An 18,439-nucleotide genomic window follows, 5' to 3' on the forward strand; every position below is an offset into this window, starting at 1 on the left:
TTGCATTTCTAGATAAGTAGAAATAAAAATAAGACCATTATTGTCATTATGTTATACTGTTAATCCTTTTACTGTATTTAATACAAAAACCCTTAAATTTATCAAATTAACTTAATACCATGAAATATAACTAAAAGATGGTTATTTACATTTTGTTATCTTATTTTTTCCTAGTGAGAAGCTGGATGGAAAAATTAAAAGACAAGGTAAGAAAAGTATTTTCTTCCATTGGATTTATTTTTAAGGGCATATAGCTTTGTCAGACAAAATATCTTCAGAGTAGTGGAGCTTTAGTTTATTACTCTGATTCTGGTAATCTATGTAAAGATTCAGGGACACTTGCAGGTACCCTGCAAAAAAGAGGGCCTTCCCTCTAAATCTCTTCTTTTAGAACACAGGACACAACTTATTCTTTGGTGCACCATTCACTCTTGTGAGAATATAAGAATTTACATTGATTGGTATGCTCAGTAGAATGATATCCTTGACATATCAAGGTGGAATTTCTTTTTGGGAATTTCAGATTGTAATCCCATTCCATCTACCTTTTGTGTGTGTGTGCCAATATGAGACTCTCTAGATGTGTAGTTTATCACAGTGCTGCCACTTACGAGATATTGGTGAGCTGACCTGTCTGGAATGGCCAACTATAGAAAAATATTTTCTTTTTTTTGCATTAATTCTGCCATCTACATGGTGATTGACAATATTAACTTCCAGGTTGATAGTGTTCATTTTCTTTTGATTTTCAAACCTCTCCAAGTTTTCTCTTTTGGTTACTTGGTAATTTTAAACTGAATTACTCATAAAGATATCGATGGAGTCCTGAATTCCTTGTTGTAGCCTCTGTCAGATCCTGTTATTACAGCCCAGCTCAGATGTCACTGGGATTTCAGCTAAATGGAAATCTTTTCAGTGGTCAGATATTGAGCTACCTCCAATTTACCAGTCTCAATATATTTCTGTTTATGGCATTCCATATCTTTTTTGTTGCCTGCAGTCAGTTTCCCCCATATTTGAATTATTGTTTATTTTGCTACAGCTTAATGTTAAATAATAAAAGAAAACATTCAGTTGCAAATAAATTTATAAAATTGTATTAATTCTCCTCACTATGTCTGCTTCTAAGTAAAATTTAGCACATACAGTTTTTGAGAATGAGACTACTTTGTGTTCATATAAATAAAAAGTGACATTGAAAATTTTAAGCCTGTTGAGGTTAATGGAAGCCATTTTGGTGTTTGTAATGAGTCCAGTTGTGAAAAAAAGGTGGGCTGTGACCAGATGGACTGAGAAGAACTTGAGGGGAAGAAAAGCTCAGAGGTTTAGAACTGGATATGTTTACATTGGTAGCGTTTCATGTTGTTTTTCAGGGGAAAATATGATACAATGAAAATCAGGATTTGTTATGTTAACCTTGGAATTCATATATCATTGTTTCCATAGAAGTATTCTGAGTTATTTAAGAAAGCGACCCCAAAAAAAGACTTAAGAAAATAAATTTTTGCATGTAACCTGTTTTGAAATTTGATATTGCTAAATTTTTTTTTTTTTTTTTTGAGACGGAGTTTCACTCTTGTTACCCAGGCTGGAGTGCAATGGCGCGATCTCGGCTCACCGCAACCTCCGCCTCCTGGGTTCAGGCAATTCTCCTGCCTCAGCCTCCTGAGTAGCTGGGATTATAGGCACACGCCACCATGCCCAGCTAATTTTTTGTATTTTTAGTAGAGACGGGGTTTCACAATGTTGACCAGGATGGTCTCGATCTCTCGACCTCGTGATCCACCCGCCTCGGCCTCCCAAAGTGCTGGGATTACAGGCTTGAGCCACCGCGCCCGGCGCTAAATTTCTTATCTGCGTGTATATATAGCATCACCATTCCCTTAAAAAAAACTGAAGTTTTAGGGAAAGTCTCCTTTTTAATTTTTATTCCTAAGAACTCTTTGTTCTTAGTTGGTCTCAAAATCTTGGTACCATTTCCTTGCTCCTTTTTATGAAAAGAAATAATTTTGTGTGTGACCCCTAGTTTTCTGGCTTATTCTGAAGTTTTTCCAGCTTTCTCATCACTTCCTTCTGTAGCATTTTTGTCAGTATATTTTAATTAAAAAAAAATTGGAAGAAGAATATCTTGGACTCCAATAGTACTGTCATATGTACCTCTATCTTCCTCTTTCAACTCTTGGAGTGACTCGTTTAAGTCTTCCCTATATTCCCTTCCTTCTTCCATGCTTGAACTATTATATGCTAATTTGATATGTATTTATATGTATATACACACGTATGTACATATATCTTCCTTTACAAGTCTTACAGGTGATCCTGATCCATACTGGAGTTTGAGAAGATATATGTACATAGATCTTATAAACATATATACATGTATCTTCCTCAATCTCTATTTATCCAACCAACCATCCATCCATCCATGCATCCATCCATCCATCCGTCCATCCGTCATTTATTAAAGTCTTGTTAGTCATTATCTTCAGAAACTATTTGAGTACAAAACTATTGTCTCTTGGTTGAAATCACAGAATCCCTTAGAACTGAAAACCAAACTACATACTTAACTGGGCTTTTCAGGCAAGCCAGGACATTCTGTGAGGTTAGCTTCATTTAATTGTTCCAGTACTGAGTCTCCACTGGTTAGCTGGATTCTAGAAAGGGTGGTATTTTCAACAGTTCTGAATAATTCCTTTTGTTATTGTAGTTTAGTCTTTCTATATTAAGACTAAGTTCAGCTGTGAATGGCAGATAACCTGTGCCATCCTCAACCCCAAATGACAATGGTTTAGCCAAGATAGAAGTTTGTTCTCTCTCTCTCTCTCTCTCTCTCTCTCTCTCTCTCTTTTTGAGACAGAGTCTGGCTCTGTCACCCAGGCTGGAGTGCAGTGGCATGATCTTGGCTCGCTGCAATCTCTGCCTCCCAGGTTCAAGCGATTCTCTTATATCAGCCAAGTAGCTGGGAGTTACAGACATGCACCACTATGCCCAGCTAATTTTTGTATTTTTAGTAGAGAGGAGGTTTTGCCATGTTGACCAGGTTGGTCTCAAACTCCAGGCCTTATCTGACCCACTTGCCTTGGCCTCCCAAAGTGCTGGGATTACAGGCATGAGGCACTGTGCCCAGTCCTTGTGGTCTCTTGTTTTTAAGTCTGGAGATAGTCACAGGTTAGTGGGGAGAGACAAAATGACAGGGCCCAAGCTTCTTTTATTTGATGCTCCACCATTTATGACCAACGTTTCCAAGGTCACCTCATGATCCTGGTTGGCACTGCTAGCTTAGCTATGTGCATATTCTAGCCAGAGGAAGGAGGAAAAAGGGGGAGGCTACTGACACCTCTTTCTTTTCAAAAGGGAAGATAAAAGCACTCTGTCATTCTTTCAGGGGAAGCATAACAGCTCTCCTCCATTTTTATAGAACATACCTTGAAATTTTCGTATGCTGCTGACATATCTTCTTGGGGAAACTTACCGCATGATCATACCCTGCTTTCCAGTAGGCAAGTAGAAGTCATCTTTATTTTGTGTCCAGTCCCAAATTGGAAGCTCTTTTGCTGTAGAAGAAGAAAAGAATGGATGTTGAAGGATAGTTCCTATATGAATTCCATCACTATCTTCTTGGCTAAGTGTCCAAGATGGTGATACTTGTTAGACAAGTTCTAACTTGGCTACCCATTAATATATCTTTTCAACATCTAAATTGCTTCTCAAACCTGAAGATTCATAACAATTTTAATTGTGTGATAAAGACCAGGCCTGTTGTTATATCAATAAAACTGATCTATTTCTTCTAGCTTTAGGAAACTATCTAGAAAATGAATGGCCCAGACTACACTTCATAGCAGCAATTATCAATGTAGAGTCTGGACCAGCAGCATTAGCATCACCTGGAACTTGTTGGATGTGCAAATTCTCAGACTCCACCATAGACCTACCACCCAGGAACTCTGGGAAGGGGGCCAACAGTCTGCATTGTAGCTCGTCTTACAGGTGATCCTGATGCATGCTGGAGTTTGAGAACAACCATTGCAAAGAAATCCTAAGGATGCTGTCTCAGTTCTGCAGAATTTAGGCAGTACATGGTTTTCTTATGACTTTCTTGATGACAGATGTTCTGAACAAATACCTTATCCTAAAAAGGAAGGATACCTTTCTCATTGACTTCAAACAAAGAAGACTCCAAAGCCAAACAAAACAAAAACAAGTATATTTAGCAATACTTCGACTTATAATTTACTTTAAAATTTAAAACTTTATTTGGAAATAATTTAAAATGTACAGACGAGATACAAGAGTAACAATGGTATAAAGAACATTCCTACACCTTTACCTGGATTCATCTGTTGTTCATGTTTTTACCCCGTGTGCTTTTTCATTTGCTGTCACATTGTCCTCTTGTTTTCCTGAACCATTTGAGGATAAGTTGCACGTATTGTGGCCTGTTTACCCTTATATACTTGAGTCTATATTTCCTAAGCGTGGGAATATATTTTAAGCAGCTCTTCATACAGTTATTAGCTTGAGTATATTTAATATCGATATAATACTTTTATTGCATCTGGCATTCATATTTCAGTTTTTTTTTTCAACAAAGCCAAAATATCCTTTATAAGAGTATTTTTTCTCCTCTCTTACAGAATCCACTCTAGGATGATGTAACACATTTAATTGTCATGTTTCTTTAATTTCCTTTAATCTGGAACATTTTTATAGCCATCTTTTATCTCATTAACATTTTTTTTTTTTTTTTTTTTGAGACACAGTTTTGCTCTTTGTTGCCCAGGCTGGAGTGCAATGGTGCGATCTCAGCTCAGTGCAACCTCCGCCTCCGAGGTTCAACCTGCCTCAGCCTCCTGAATAGCTGGGAACGTAGGCATGCACCACCATGCCCAGCTAATTTTTGTATTTTTAGTAGATCCCTGGTTTCACCATGTTGGCCAGGATGGTCTTGATCTCCTGACCTCGTGATCGGCCTGCCTTTGCCTCCCAAAATGCTGGGATTACAGGTGTGAGCCACCACGCCTGGCCGTCGACATTAACATTTTACAGAATATAGTCTTTTTAAAAAATAGAATATATTTTAAGTTTGTGGGATGTTTTCTTATGATTAGATTCAGGTTACGCATTCCTAGTTGGAATAATACATTGGTGCAATTGTGTCTTTCTCAGGGTGTCATGTCTTGGGGCAGGTGTACATGCAATAATTTGGAACAGAGAAAAAGTACTAGGCAGAATTTATAACTTAAAAATATGTGCATGTTGTCTTATTTATTTTCATTGCTGAAGAAACCAAGTCATGAGCAATTCTAAAAGAAGAGTTTATTTTCCCTTAGTCAGTTTTGAAAGAATAGTTAAATTATATCTTAAGATGGTAGGTTGCTTTGCTCCCATCTTGTAATTTACTTGTAATTTCAAAGCAAGGGCAGATGCCACAAAAAAAGATAAAAAAAAATAGAGGAGACAAAAAAGAGAGAGATGTAACGGAATTTTTGTGAAATCTACATAAAGCTCTAGCTAAATTTAAACATTCCACAATGAAAGTATACTTTAAATCATCATGTTGTACATGATGAGTATACATAGTTTTATATGTCGATTTACAAATATATATGTAAATTTGAAAAAATAATGCTCCAGAAATAAAAAGCTTAAGTGTGTCAAGAAATATGGAAATGGTGACATATTTGAGAATACTGATGTTGTTGGTGTGGGATTAAGTTACAGAGTATGAGGAGACCCGCACAGAGGCTGATCAAGTTGACTTTCCAAAAGTTCAAATGTTACTGCACTTGAAAAGCCTAATCATCTGGGCTTAAAGTTCATCAGATTTCAACATGTATGTGTTTCTGCACTCTGGGAATGGTAATTTAAAAAAAATGTACAGTTCTTGTGTGAGCACCAACACTTTGCTGTTGTTCAATATTTTCCCACATGGAAAATTACAGCATTTCTCTAAGACTTAAATAGATTTAGAAGAACTTTGGAAAAAGTTTGGGCTTCTAAAAAGCATATTAATTTATTGAAAAATGACTGGGCTTTTTTTCTTGGGGGAAAAATACTTAGTATGCTGAGGAACAGTGCTATTGTTCTCAAATTAATGGAAAAATTTCCATATTTTGCCCTAAGTTAAGACTCTGGGAGGCAGAACCAGTGCGGGAGTTGGCTGAGCACAAGAGGAAGGTGCTACTGTTTCATAAGGTCTGATGTATTCCTTGGATATCTACTGAGAGACAGCATGGCCAGGAGGCCCCAACCCAGGCGGCACTGAAGGAAATGAGAGGCAGACATCCAGACAGAACAGCAAAGTGGGTCTATTGGGAGGCCAGCAGCCTACCAAGCTGAGACCCTCAGGGGCTGACAGCATTCCAGGCTGAAGGTCCCAAGCAGATTCTGATCCATGTATTTATTCTCTCTGAACAGATGCTTATTATTAACGAACAGGTGAATGTTCTGTATTTTCTCATAACTCAAAAATATACCAAGTAGGCAGCTGTTACCCGCTTACCACTGATTACAAACTAAAAGATATTCTCCACAACGGAGCCACAGGGGCAGGATAAACTTAATATTTCTTAACAGAAGTCCTGATAGAAATGTTGGGAAAACATCAGAACCTGCATACTTCAGCACTTTCAGGAAAACTTTTATCATCTGTCCTGCTCTGTTTTTGGCTCAATTTGGAAAATACTAAAAACAGTTTGTGCTGCATTAGAAATTTAAAAAATAGTCATATAAATGAATAGACTTATAAAAATTTTAATTATCTATGCATTTTGCATTGGTAGGCTTCTAGGAGGGGCTTCTTGGGAGGCAAACCAATATCTGTGTTCCCCCATGAAAGGTGTATAGATTAGTACATACCCCACTAGCCTGTAGGAGTCTTGTTGACCAAGGTGTAGGGATCACTCTGAGTACAATGGCCTTGCCCTGAACTTAGGTAGGTCCTGAGCTACTTATCAAGTCCAGGGATATGTAGAGATCATTCTGCTCTCTGAGGACCACAGCATCCATAGTGACACCTTGGAGACACTGGAGACATAGGTGAATTTGATACTTTCAGGATCTTTTGGAGGTATGTTGTTGGCAGTCATCTTTGCATCCTTCTGTGTCACTTGCTTTCTTTGGGGCTGGGACATTCGGAATTCCATGCCAGCCTGCAACTTTGTCTTGTCTACTGGGAAGGTGACTGATTCATAGAAATCACTCCATCCATTTTCTGTGCACACTCTCTCCTTGTCTTTTCTACCGTCACTCCAATATTTAACATTCCCCACCTTGCCTTTGCAGGCTCTTTTCTTCCTTGTTGTTTTCAGAAGCCCTCACCTTTCACTCATAAGCATTTTTGTCTTTCCTTTCTTACTGTAATGCAGCTAAGACAGACAGAAAGAAGGAGAAGAGAGGACTACCACTGTCAAGGCCTTCCTTTTACCCCCCCAAAAAAACATAGTATTCAAGCTTGAAGGAGGTCAAAAACAAAGAGCCTTTGACCTCCTTCAAGCTGGACTCTCAGTGATATTTCCAATTTACAGCATTTTAATAGTCCTGGCATTCTCAGATGCTTACTTCATCCATCTTTAACACAAATTATATTTCTGTCATCAGAACCTGATGTTGACTAACGTGCATAAGCTAGTGGCTGGAGGGGCCACTAGGTCTAGCTGATTTATTTCAATACTTCTATGTATTTGAAATATCCCCCAAATAGGCCTCCCTCTCTCTCTGTTGTCTTCTCCCTAAAAAATTACTGTATTTTAGGTTTGGTTTTGTTTAATAACAAAGCAGACAGAATTCAACATGTCTTGAAAACCTGCTGCCATCCAGCAGAAACGAGAAACTCAGGGCAGTGTTCTGTTTAGCATCCTAATATGTGTTTCCTTTTCTATGCAGGCTGGTTACATGTCTGGGATGCTGGTGCCTGTAGGGGTTGGGATAGCTGGAGCCTTGTTCATCTTGGGAGCCCTCTACAGCATTAAGGTTATGAATCGCCGAAGGAGAAATGGCTTCAAAAGGCATAAAAGAAAGGTATGGAACCAACAGTAGCAAAACCTAATCAGTTTCAGAACATTCTTTGCTTATCTAATTTACTTAATAAAGCACATGGGGTTTAATGATGCTTGAGCCATATTGATGTGCCCGGTGGTCTGGATTAGCTGCTGTAGCTCCTGACTTGGCTTCCTTTGTTAGCATGTCTTTTAAAGTGGGCCTGTTTCTCAGCTTTGCTCTGTGGCAGAAAAAGTTTAATGCTTTTCTGTTTCCTTTCTCTAGCAGAGAGAATTCAACAGCATGCAAGATCGAGTAATGCTCTTAGCTGACAGCTCTGAAGATGAATTTTGAATTGGACTGGGTTAATTGGGATATTCGGCGATGCTACTATTCTAATTTTTATTTTGGAGCAGAAAGAAAAGAACAACCTGCCACAATGCTGCTATCAGGCCGTTGGTCCTAGTGTCTGCTGGGTGCTGTGTAGTAGATTTTTCTTGTACTGAGCAGAAACGGCATGTTGTATACTAAACGTATCATGCAGGATTTGGTTTTATTCTGTAGTGAATTTTCTACAACCGTGGGCTACAACTCATAAATATGCAGCATATATGTTTTTTAGTAGGAGTTGCTACATTAGGCAGAGTAAATATTTTGTATTTTTCCTTAGTGTCTTTTTTTTGGGTTTAAATTACCTGCATTGAGAATAATGATTGGTTGCCACCAAGGCATGCTCGACTTTGAGATATAAATCTTAACAAAGAATAACTTGTCATGATTATACTCTACCTACTTGAAACCATAGGTTTCTGGGCCATGGTACATACTGCATTTGCATCAAACTAGCAGCAACTCAGAATGAAATAGTTTTCATTAAGAAGATCTCTCAGCATATTAGGATTTTATGTAGATTTGTATGTATTTTGCGTTATGTACTCCAGACTCCTAGTTTTATTTTTTTCTCACCTTCTGTTTTATTTTTATTCTTGGTGAGGAAAAAATGCACCAGAAATAATACATTAAATTGACTCGTAGTCTTAATGTATGCTTGCCGTCTTAAATAGTGTGATTGAGTTCAACAGAGTAGTACATGTTTATGATTAAGAGATATTCTTTTTGTGTACGATTTGACTTTACCAAGAAGAAAGGAGGAAGAAATCAGGGATGAGATGAGGGTAGGTAAGCTCTCAGAGCATTTCTGTCTGCCATTTGGTTCTATGCTTATGTGGCTACTACTGTGACTAATTCAGAGTGTTGTATTTCCACATCTATGGTCTTCACCATGGAAAAAGTGGGCAACCATTGGTCCTTATTTGGCTTTATTAGAAAAGCAGACATTCTATGGTTTGTCTGCCCAGTGGCCAGAGTCCTGGTGCGTAACAGAGTTCATGGGAAACCAGCCTCTCTCAGAGCACCGTGCTATAAAGATGTTGGACTATGTTTGATCATTTCTCCTTTCCTTGAATGTAATTCCCTGACCTATACAAAATAGGATATTCCAATGCTCTATTTGAATCTGGGAATTGAGGACTTGTAGTTAGTTGAGTTTTGGGGTAAAGACTTGGCTCATTGCCATGGAAGAATAAAGGTTGTTTATTAATAGTGCTGTCACTGTGGAGAACTCGTTGGTGTTTATTAAAGCTTGTCTACTATGTTCAAGAAAAGTTGCACAGCTATTCCTCATAGATACTGCATGAGGTAGGACATGGGTTTCTGTTCTCCCATTTGACTGAAGATGGAACCAAAGCAGAGAAGTGAAACGATTTTCCAAAGTTGTACCCAGAGAGAATCTGCATGAGACCCCACTTGGACCCAGAGCCATGCATCCTTAAGTTCAGCACCCTTTCCATAGACTTTGGAGGAAGCAGTGACATTTCAGAGTCCTTCTTTAAAATAAAGTTTCTAAGGAAATAGCTGCTTGGTCAAGGAACATTTGATGTGAGTTTCTCTCTTTGTTAAATGGGTGACGCCTTTCTAATTTCTCTCTTCCTCACTCACACAAGTTCTTTCCTTCCCCGTCTCAGTTATTTCCTTTACAGTCAGAAATTTAAGTATCACCTCTATGAAACTAATAGAGGATCCTTCCTAGAATCCATTTTTGAATAATGGCCAGCTCGCAAGAATGTTTTCATCAAATAATTTTAACTCTTTTTGCCAAGAGATGTTAGCAAATGTGTGAAATTGATCAAGAGAGGTGAAAAGCTCTGTACCGTCAAATAGAAGTTAGCCCTCGGCAAATTAGCTCAAGGTCGGATTTTAAAAATAGAATTCAAAACCATGATGCTCAGAAGTGATTTGTAATTTCACGAGTAGAGACATCCTGATATTGCATAAGGGATGTTTTCCTTTTCCAAGAACAGCCCTTTGCTATACCTGTTTCTAAGGTTTGGAATAAGTGAGCATGGTGTGGCATTACTGTCTTTGTATTCTTGACAAATAGTTTGTCGAGAATACACAATAGGCCACTTAACTGAGTAGTGCATGAGTGATACTAACGTCATTATTGCCTTGGACTACTCCATCTATAGTCTTAACTGAACCATGGTTAATAGGTTGAATCTTCAAACTGTAGCATAATACATTCCAAAATAACAGACACATATTTTCATTTCTCAGAGATCTGTAAGGATGACCTGTATGTGAATTTTGGCTTAACACAACGTCTCTCTAGTCCTTTTTGGGACACATGATTTCTTAAAGGAAAATAACCTACTTAGATAAGAGTGCATTTCTGTACAAAGCCATTTAAACGTGTGGATTGAGTGGGAGGTCAGTGGATGGTATAAATGACATGTTTATTGTGGTTATTTTCCTTGCTGCTGGTGGCTGTGGAATAATGATTTTCAGTGGTTGGCTTGGATTATTAAGAGGATCAGAAAAATCTGTCATATTTTAAACAAAACCTGGGATTAGAGTTGCTGCTACCAGATGGAAGGGCTGGCCACTGGTTATAAGGCAGTCCAGATGAAAAGTAGTAAATCAGGCACGTGTGAGTTTATGCAAAATAAGTGATAAGTATGCTTATATGTGCACATTAAAATAAAAAGTAAGCTTTTTATTCTAACAACTAGGCTTAAAACATTTAACAGTGAAACAAAGCTGTCTGGAAAGGAGGGCTGATTCCTGCAGCTTCTGCTGTGAACACCGTCCCAACTGGATTGAGTTCATCCAGCCAGAACTACTGCATCCCACTGCAGGGGCAGGGCCAGGTCTTATTCTTGGAGGGAGAGGCAGGGTTTTCAAAACTTGCAGACTCATAAGAATCCCTTGGGACACTTGTGAAACACACAGATTTCAAGGCCTTGCCCCAGACCTGATGAGTTAGAGTCTCCAGGGAAGGAGCTTGGGGTATTCGTGCCCCAGAAAGCTTGAGAACACGGCTAGGAGGGATCTGTTTAGAGAACCCCTTCCTTATTATAGAGATAAGGTCATTTAAAATCACAATGAGATACCACCTCACACCTACTGGGATGGCTATTATCCAAGAAAACAAAATATATAAATTGTTTCTGAGGATGTGGAGACATTAGAAGAACCCTTGTATACTGTTGGTGGAAGTGTAAAATGGATAGCCGCTATGGCAAACAGTATGAAGATTCCTAAAAAATTTAAAATAGAACTACCATATAACCCAGCTATCCCACTTCTGGGCATATATCCAAAAGAATAGAAATCAGGATCTCAAAAATATCTGTACTCCCGTGTTCATTGCAGTATTATTGGCATTAGCCAAGATATGGAGACACCTAAATATTTATCAGTAGATGAATGGAGAAGAAAAATGTGGCATATAATGCAGTGGAATATTATTCAGCTGCAGGAAATAAGGAAATCCTGTCATTGTGACAGTATGGACGCACATGGAGAACATTATGCTAAGTGAAGTAAACCAGTGATAAAAGGACAAATGCTGCATGATTGCACTTATATGAGGTATCCAAAATAGTCCCCCTCATAGGGGTGGAGGCCAAATAGTGATTGCCAGGAGCTGGGCACAGTTAAAGATGGGGAGATGTTGATTAATTACATTTCAGTTACATAAGATGAAGAAGTTCTAGAGCTCCGCTGTATAACCTAAGTGCCTCTAGTTAACAATGTTGTACTGTACAGTAAAAAATTTAAGAGAGTAGATCTCACATTAAATGTTCTTCACACACATACACACACACACACACACACACACACACACACACACACACACACACACGAGACAAGGACAGCAGTCCTCTGTGGGAAGAGATGCTTTCCCTGGTCATGCTATCCAATAAATCGCACCTGCCATGGAGAAAGGGGAAAGGGAAACAAAGGAGAGAGAGAAAAGGGTGGAAGCTGCTAGAAAAAGAATAGAGAGCTGAGATGGAGAGAAAAGGGTTTCGCCCATACCCCTGATGTCTTTTTCCCTAATTGGAAAAGATAGTACTTCTCTTTCCAGCCTCTTTAATTTTTTCTTTCCCATAGGCTGTTTCTTTCAGTAGCTGCTAGCTTAATTTATATGCAATATTTGGAGTTAATTAGTATCCCAGGGTAACAGATTCCCTTAGCAATGCCTTAGCCTTGGCTTCAGCTGTTAAACTGCCTCAAATACAGTTTTCAAGAAACATTTTCTTAAAGTCCCTGTATCTCTTAACATAGGTCAAAACTGTGTGAAAAAATTTTAGAGCCAAGTTTTAGAACATATTTAAAAGTAATTTTTGAAGAATCAATTAAAAATGATCTTTCATTTTATGATTTTTTTCCCCCAAAGGCTCTTAAGATCCAAAACATATATAGATATCAGAAAATTATATAACGTGCATGGAGCATTCTGAATACCTCATGGTTCCATCTGTGTGTGCCTCCAGGTGTCTTCTTCCTGCAGGAGCCCGAATGAAACACCTTATTTCCAATCACAGCCACAACTTGGGGGAGAAGAATCAAACCCTCCGCAGGCATTGTGATTTCTGTGGATATGCATAATCCATGTTCCTACCAGCTGCCAAAGAACAGCTTTTGGAAACAAGATGCACGATTTGGCGCAAGGTTATACCTACGTGACATTTTGACAAGACAGGCTTTGTTATGACCCCAGAGGAATCTGAAGAGGCAGGAACACAACTGAAAAAAAAAATCTCTTCCTTTTAGGGTATGTGTAGATATGGTTACAAGGAAAGAAATATGGTAGAAGAAGATGGAGGAAAATCATAATACAAGGTAGATATAAAAATGGCACAAAACATTAGGAAGTGCTGGAGGATGCCAAAGTTCCGAATGGACCAATGATTGAAAAAAGGAAAGAGAAAAGCGAGGAGAGGAATACAGATGAGAAAGATCATTAACAGGAGAGGGGATCAAAAAGCTACACAAATCCATTTTGCCTTCATCTTCTCCATCAAATAAAATTATTCCATACTAGTTAGAATAAACGTTGCTGGGGTGGAGGAATTGAAGTCCAAGATGGATGAGGAGGTAAAAGGTGCTTGGTTACTTTAAATGAGCTTAAGCTAAGTTAGATATCTTCTTTAATTACACAGTCTTCAAATGACTGAATATATACTTCAGGAATAGGAAATAATTTGAAAACAAAATAATGGTACTGACTTAGTAAAAGTCCCATCTGTGCACATTTAGCACTACTAGACTGATAAGCTGAAGATGGACTGAAGAGAGATGTTGCTCTGATAATTGTAGACTGGCAGTCAACGTGGCTGGAAACATAATCCTGTTGCTTAATTTCTGCATGCAGGAAAAAACCCCAGCATTCTTTTTTTTTTTTTTGAGACGGAGTTTTGCTCTTGTTACCCAGGCTGGAGTGCAATGGCGCGATCTCGGCTCACCGCAACCTCCGCCTCCTGGGTTCAGGCAATTCTCCTGCCTCAGCCTCCTGAGTAGCTGGGATTACAGGCACGCGCCACCACGCTCAGCTAGTTTTTTTTGTATTTTTAGTAGAGACGGGGTTTCACCATGTTGACCAGGATGGTCTCGATCTCTCGACCTCGTGATCCACCCGCCTCGGCCTCCCAAAGTGCTGGGATTACAGGCTTGAGCCACCGTGCCCGGCCTCCCAGCATTCATTTTGTAAGCTGCTATAATATAAATGCTTTGGGAGTGTCCTATTTGGAGCAATAGGTATATCAAACTCCCTATTAATTAACCCAAATTTTTATCATGTGCATATATGATAAAGAGAGAAAGGAAGGAAGGATGGAAAGAAGGGAAGAAAGAAGGGAGGTAGAAAGGAAGGAATTCCCTCGGTAAGTAGCAGCGAAAGCACAAAGAAATCATTTGCTCCCGTGTTCTAGTGTGTATAAAAGCACAAAAAAATGGATGTAAAAAACCGAGTCCACCTAGTAAAGCAAAGATCGTACTTTCTCTTCTCAAGAAGAGCAGGAGAAGTAATATAAGTGATAACCATCAATAATTTGTAATATAGAGTATAAATTCTTAAGACAGATGTTGCTGAGAGGTGTAACCTTTTGTGGCTTTAAGGATGGAGGAACTGAGGAGTGGAAACAGAGAACTTCTCTGTGGGGGGGAAATCCTCTTATCTTTTTCCTCAAAACTTACAGGTCTAGGAACAGAGTGCAAGTGAAATGGCAGGCAACGTGCGCACCCGCTTGGATTAGTTTATTACCTTTAAGGTGGTAGATCATCTGCTCTAGTCTCAAAAGAATAAAGCTGGTATCAGTTCAGGAAACAGGTTTTTATTAACCAGTGTCATCATGTCCATCTCAATATTCTCTTCCTAATTAGCAGTGAAATGAAGGGACCAAAAGCATTTGAAACATTTCTCCAATTTTATGTCTCGTGACATGGCCACAACATTTGTGTAGCTCAGACTTTTTCATGACCAGATTAAAATATGAAATTATAAGTTGTCTTCCAAAAAGAAATTTTGATACAAAACCTTCAATGATTATTTTCCTTTCCTTCTTTATGTACGTAAGAGATAAAGGAAAGGGGGAAGAATAGGAAATGGTTCTGTGCCAAGGAGGGTGAGGATCACTAGAGATTCTATCTTCAGCAAGCCAAGTACACTTGATGTTGCTTCTGACTGGATCGGTATTTATTGAATGCCTTTTATGTGTCAGGTAGTATGTTAAGTGTTGGGAGAGTCAGGGTAGCAAGACATAGTCCATGACTGGAAAGGGCTTATGGATCAGTAGGGAAGAAAGAAAATGGGCAATTTAATGTCAGAGACACTGTGAGATCCAGAAAAGGAACATCTAACCGGGTCAAGAAGATCAGGAATGTTTCTCCAGAGCAGGTAACATCAAACCTAAGGCCAGAAGGGAGTGGAGTTATTCAGATAAAGGGGAGAAAGGGATCTATGATCTAGCCAGGGGAACCCCATGTCGAGGGGTGAGAGAACATGGAAAATTCAGTAGTGAGACATCAAGTAGTTAGCCTGGCTGGGGTGCTAGATATTCTAGGGGAGTGAGGGTTGGGGTTGAGGGTGATATGCCATGTGAAATATGGGGCTGAATGTGAAGGATCCTCTAGGTCCTGTTAAGGAATGAGGACTTTATTTGAAGGCAATTAGAAGTCATGCAAAAATATGCTGTGAAGTGATATGATCAGGCTTGAGTTAATAGGAAAACTGGTTTGGGAAGCTTAAAGTCTGTGGTCAGAGACACCAGTGAAGAACAAGGTTGTTGCAGCAATGTAAGTGAAAGGTAATCATGACCTGGACCAAGGTTGCAGGAATGAACATGGAAGGGGAGAATGGGTTCTGGGGGTGGTCAGGAGGGGTAGACAGTGGGACTGGCAGACTGCTTAGCTGGAGAGATGAGGGAGGAGACAATAGTTAAAGCTGACTAGGGTCATGGGACTTTTGAGGCTTCTAGGTACGATAGAGTCTGGTGTCCTGCCTTCTGGAGGGGCTGACCCTGTATTATCTCAGCATATCCAGACCCGAGGAAGATAACCTACAAGCCTGACAAAACTGTATAGACAGCATTACTTTTTACAAAGTGTAAATGTGTGGTCATTTTCTGTGACTTTTTTTGTTGATTTTTTTAGGGACAGGGTCTTGCTCTGTGGCGCAGGCTGCAGTGCAATGGTGCAATCGTGGCGCACTGCAGCCTCAAACTCCTGGGCATAAGCAATCTTTCCCCATCAGCTTCCTGAGTAGCTAGGACTACAGGTGTGTGCACCACTCTCAGTGAATTTTATTTTTATTTTTTATAGATACAAAGTCTCACGATGTTGCCCAGGCTGGTCTCAAACTCCTGGGCTCAAGCTATCCTGCCTCAGCCTCCTGAGTTGTTGGAATTATAGGCATGAGCCACTGTACCTCACCATTTTCTGTTATTTTTAATGAATTAACTTTGAATTTAATAAACATTTGGGAAAATTATCCTAATACTTTTAGGGGATTACTTTTGTTGAGGCCTAGATATGAGTTACTAGCTCAGATCTGTTTGACTGTCTTGATTTGTAAAGGCTAATAGGAGAGTTTCTTATTATTTGACATGGGAACAAAGCTCAGTGTCTTGTGTTTCTTGAGAACAAATCCAAGAAACTTGTTTCTCAAGGCTGATCTGTATGAGGATGACATCTGGTCTTGGATATGCAGCCTGCAGAATCCAGCAATGCAACTCCATGTCCCGGTGCTGAGCGGTTTCTGTGGCTTTTTGACAGTTGTCGTGGACAATCATCAAGCCACTTACCTTCCTTAGCATTCAAAAAATAAAGCACATTTCCCATAGTTGCCATATCAATACAAAGCCAGATTCCGGAGGGCCTCGGGGGCAATGATATGAAGAATTGAGAAAATTCAGAAAAACATAAGAATAAATAATTATCATTCCAGTCCCACCCAAAATGTTACCAATGATAAACATTGGTAACATTTTGGTCTGTACTTTTCTAATCTTTTTTTTTTCTGTGCATTTATGATATGTAATAAATACATTTATTTTTACACAAAATCAGGATTGCAATTTACATACTATTTTGTTAACTCTCTGTAGCTGTGTTTTACCATGGTTGTTTTAAAAGGAATAGAAGCAAGGAAAACAGCCTGAGAAAATCCTGAGTTGTATTTGAACGAGCAAGCTGTGTTTCCTCATTAACAACATTTATTTCACATTTGACGGTCTGTAACTGCCCAGTTACCTCAGGATGCCTTCATAGGAGGAAAATGAAAACAGAGTTGAAAGAAGTCTCCATAAACACAGCACACATTGGCAAATGTCATATTCTCGTTCCTTGAGGGATTAGAGAACACTTTCATCTCTTTGCCTTTGTCCCCAAAGTAAAAACTGTAAGCTTTTATAATTAAATAGTAAGACTGAATAACCGTAAAAATAAAGAATATGTAGCATTATGAGAAACACTGGGAAAAAAAAAAAGACTTACTGTGTGACCTAAATTGATTAAAAGGTCATTCAGTTCAACTATCTTGAATCTAATTAGTATTTTTGTGTCATTTATTATTATAGGGCACGTGTATTTTCTACATTTGATTTCACTTGACTGAAGCTAAATGAGCAAATGTTTATTGCTATGCCCATTATTCTCTTGTCACTGTCATTTCCTGCTTCTTCTGTGTCTTCTCCACTAAACCTTCTTCATCCACCCTCTCTCCATCCCTTTCAGCTCTGAAGGATCTATAAATGAAAGTGGGTACAAGCTGATTGACTAGGACTTACATTTACTAAATAATGTTTCATTATCTTTGCTCCATGTATTTTCAGAGAAACTGTGTCTTTAAAAACAATTAATGAAGCCCTGTGGTTCTTTCAATCAAGACCTTTGTAAACATCTCTACTAGCCTGTACTCCCCCAGATTTCTTGCACGTAGTAGGAGATGACATTAAATAAAGCACATTGTAAGGTGCAATGAGATTTATTCTAAAAATATTGTCTGGATGTGAAAGTAAATTATTGCTCATAAAGTGTTATTCGATTAAAATTATGGAGTAAGCATTTGGCAAACTGAGTCTTCACTGGGAAGACCATTCTTTTTAGGACACATTTCTGTTCATGCCTGAGGTCAAAAGTCAATCAAAGGCATCCAGAAAAAAAAAGGCAAGTAAATGAATTAGGGACACAATTATTTTCTGTTATAAATAATCAGGATCTTTTAAAGTTTAATTATGGAGAATTATTGAATAGGCTAGTTTTAAGCCATGCAAATAAAAATGTGAATTTCAGAAATCTTAGTGAAATGCAAATTTATTTTTACTTAGTGACAGTAAAAATCACAAATACTTCTTGAGCTCTTGCTGTAGGCCAAGTGCTGTGCTCAGTACTTAATATGGATAAACTCACTTGATTGAGTATCAAAATCCAAAGAGGTAGGCACTCCAGGTTACCTTGACTCTACTGATGGCAAAAACGTGACTTGTAATAAATAGTTATCTTTGACAAGAGACACCTAAAACAAGATCTGTAATAAATAATTTGTTGACAGATTTTTCATGTCAAAGAAACTATATAGCATTGGTTTTTAGCTATGATTTGGATTCAAGTT

The 18,439-nt window shown here is 38.7% G+C and overlaps 1 protein-coding gene across 1 annotated transcript in view; it reads left to right on the forward strand.

Annotated features, from left to right (window-relative positions):
* The window catches only part of ARMH4 (armadillo like helical domain containing 4), a 143,211-nt gene extending 133,298 nt beyond the window's left edge, over nt 1-9,913 (forward strand). The window contains exons 6-8 of the mRNA XM_003930486.4: nt 175-206; nt 7,891-8,025; nt 8,269-9,913. Of these exons, the coding sequence (XP_003930535.1) occupies nt 175-206; nt 7,891-8,025; nt 8,269-8,337 (236 nt within the window). The 3' untranslated portion in view covers nt 8,338-9,913. The remainder of the gene's footprint in view (nt 1-174; nt 207-7,890; nt 8,026-8,268) is intronic.
* Nucleotides 9,914-18,439: the final 8,526 nt, after the last annotated feature.

This window comes from Saimiri boliviensis, chromosome 2 (genome assembly GCF_048565385.1).
Source record: "Saimiri boliviensis isolate mSaiBol1 chromosome 2, mSaiBol1.pri, whole genome shotgun sequence".
In the NCBI taxonomy this organism is placed as follows: Eukaryota; Metazoa; Chordata; class Mammalia; order Primates; family Cebidae; genus Saimiri; species Saimiri boliviensis.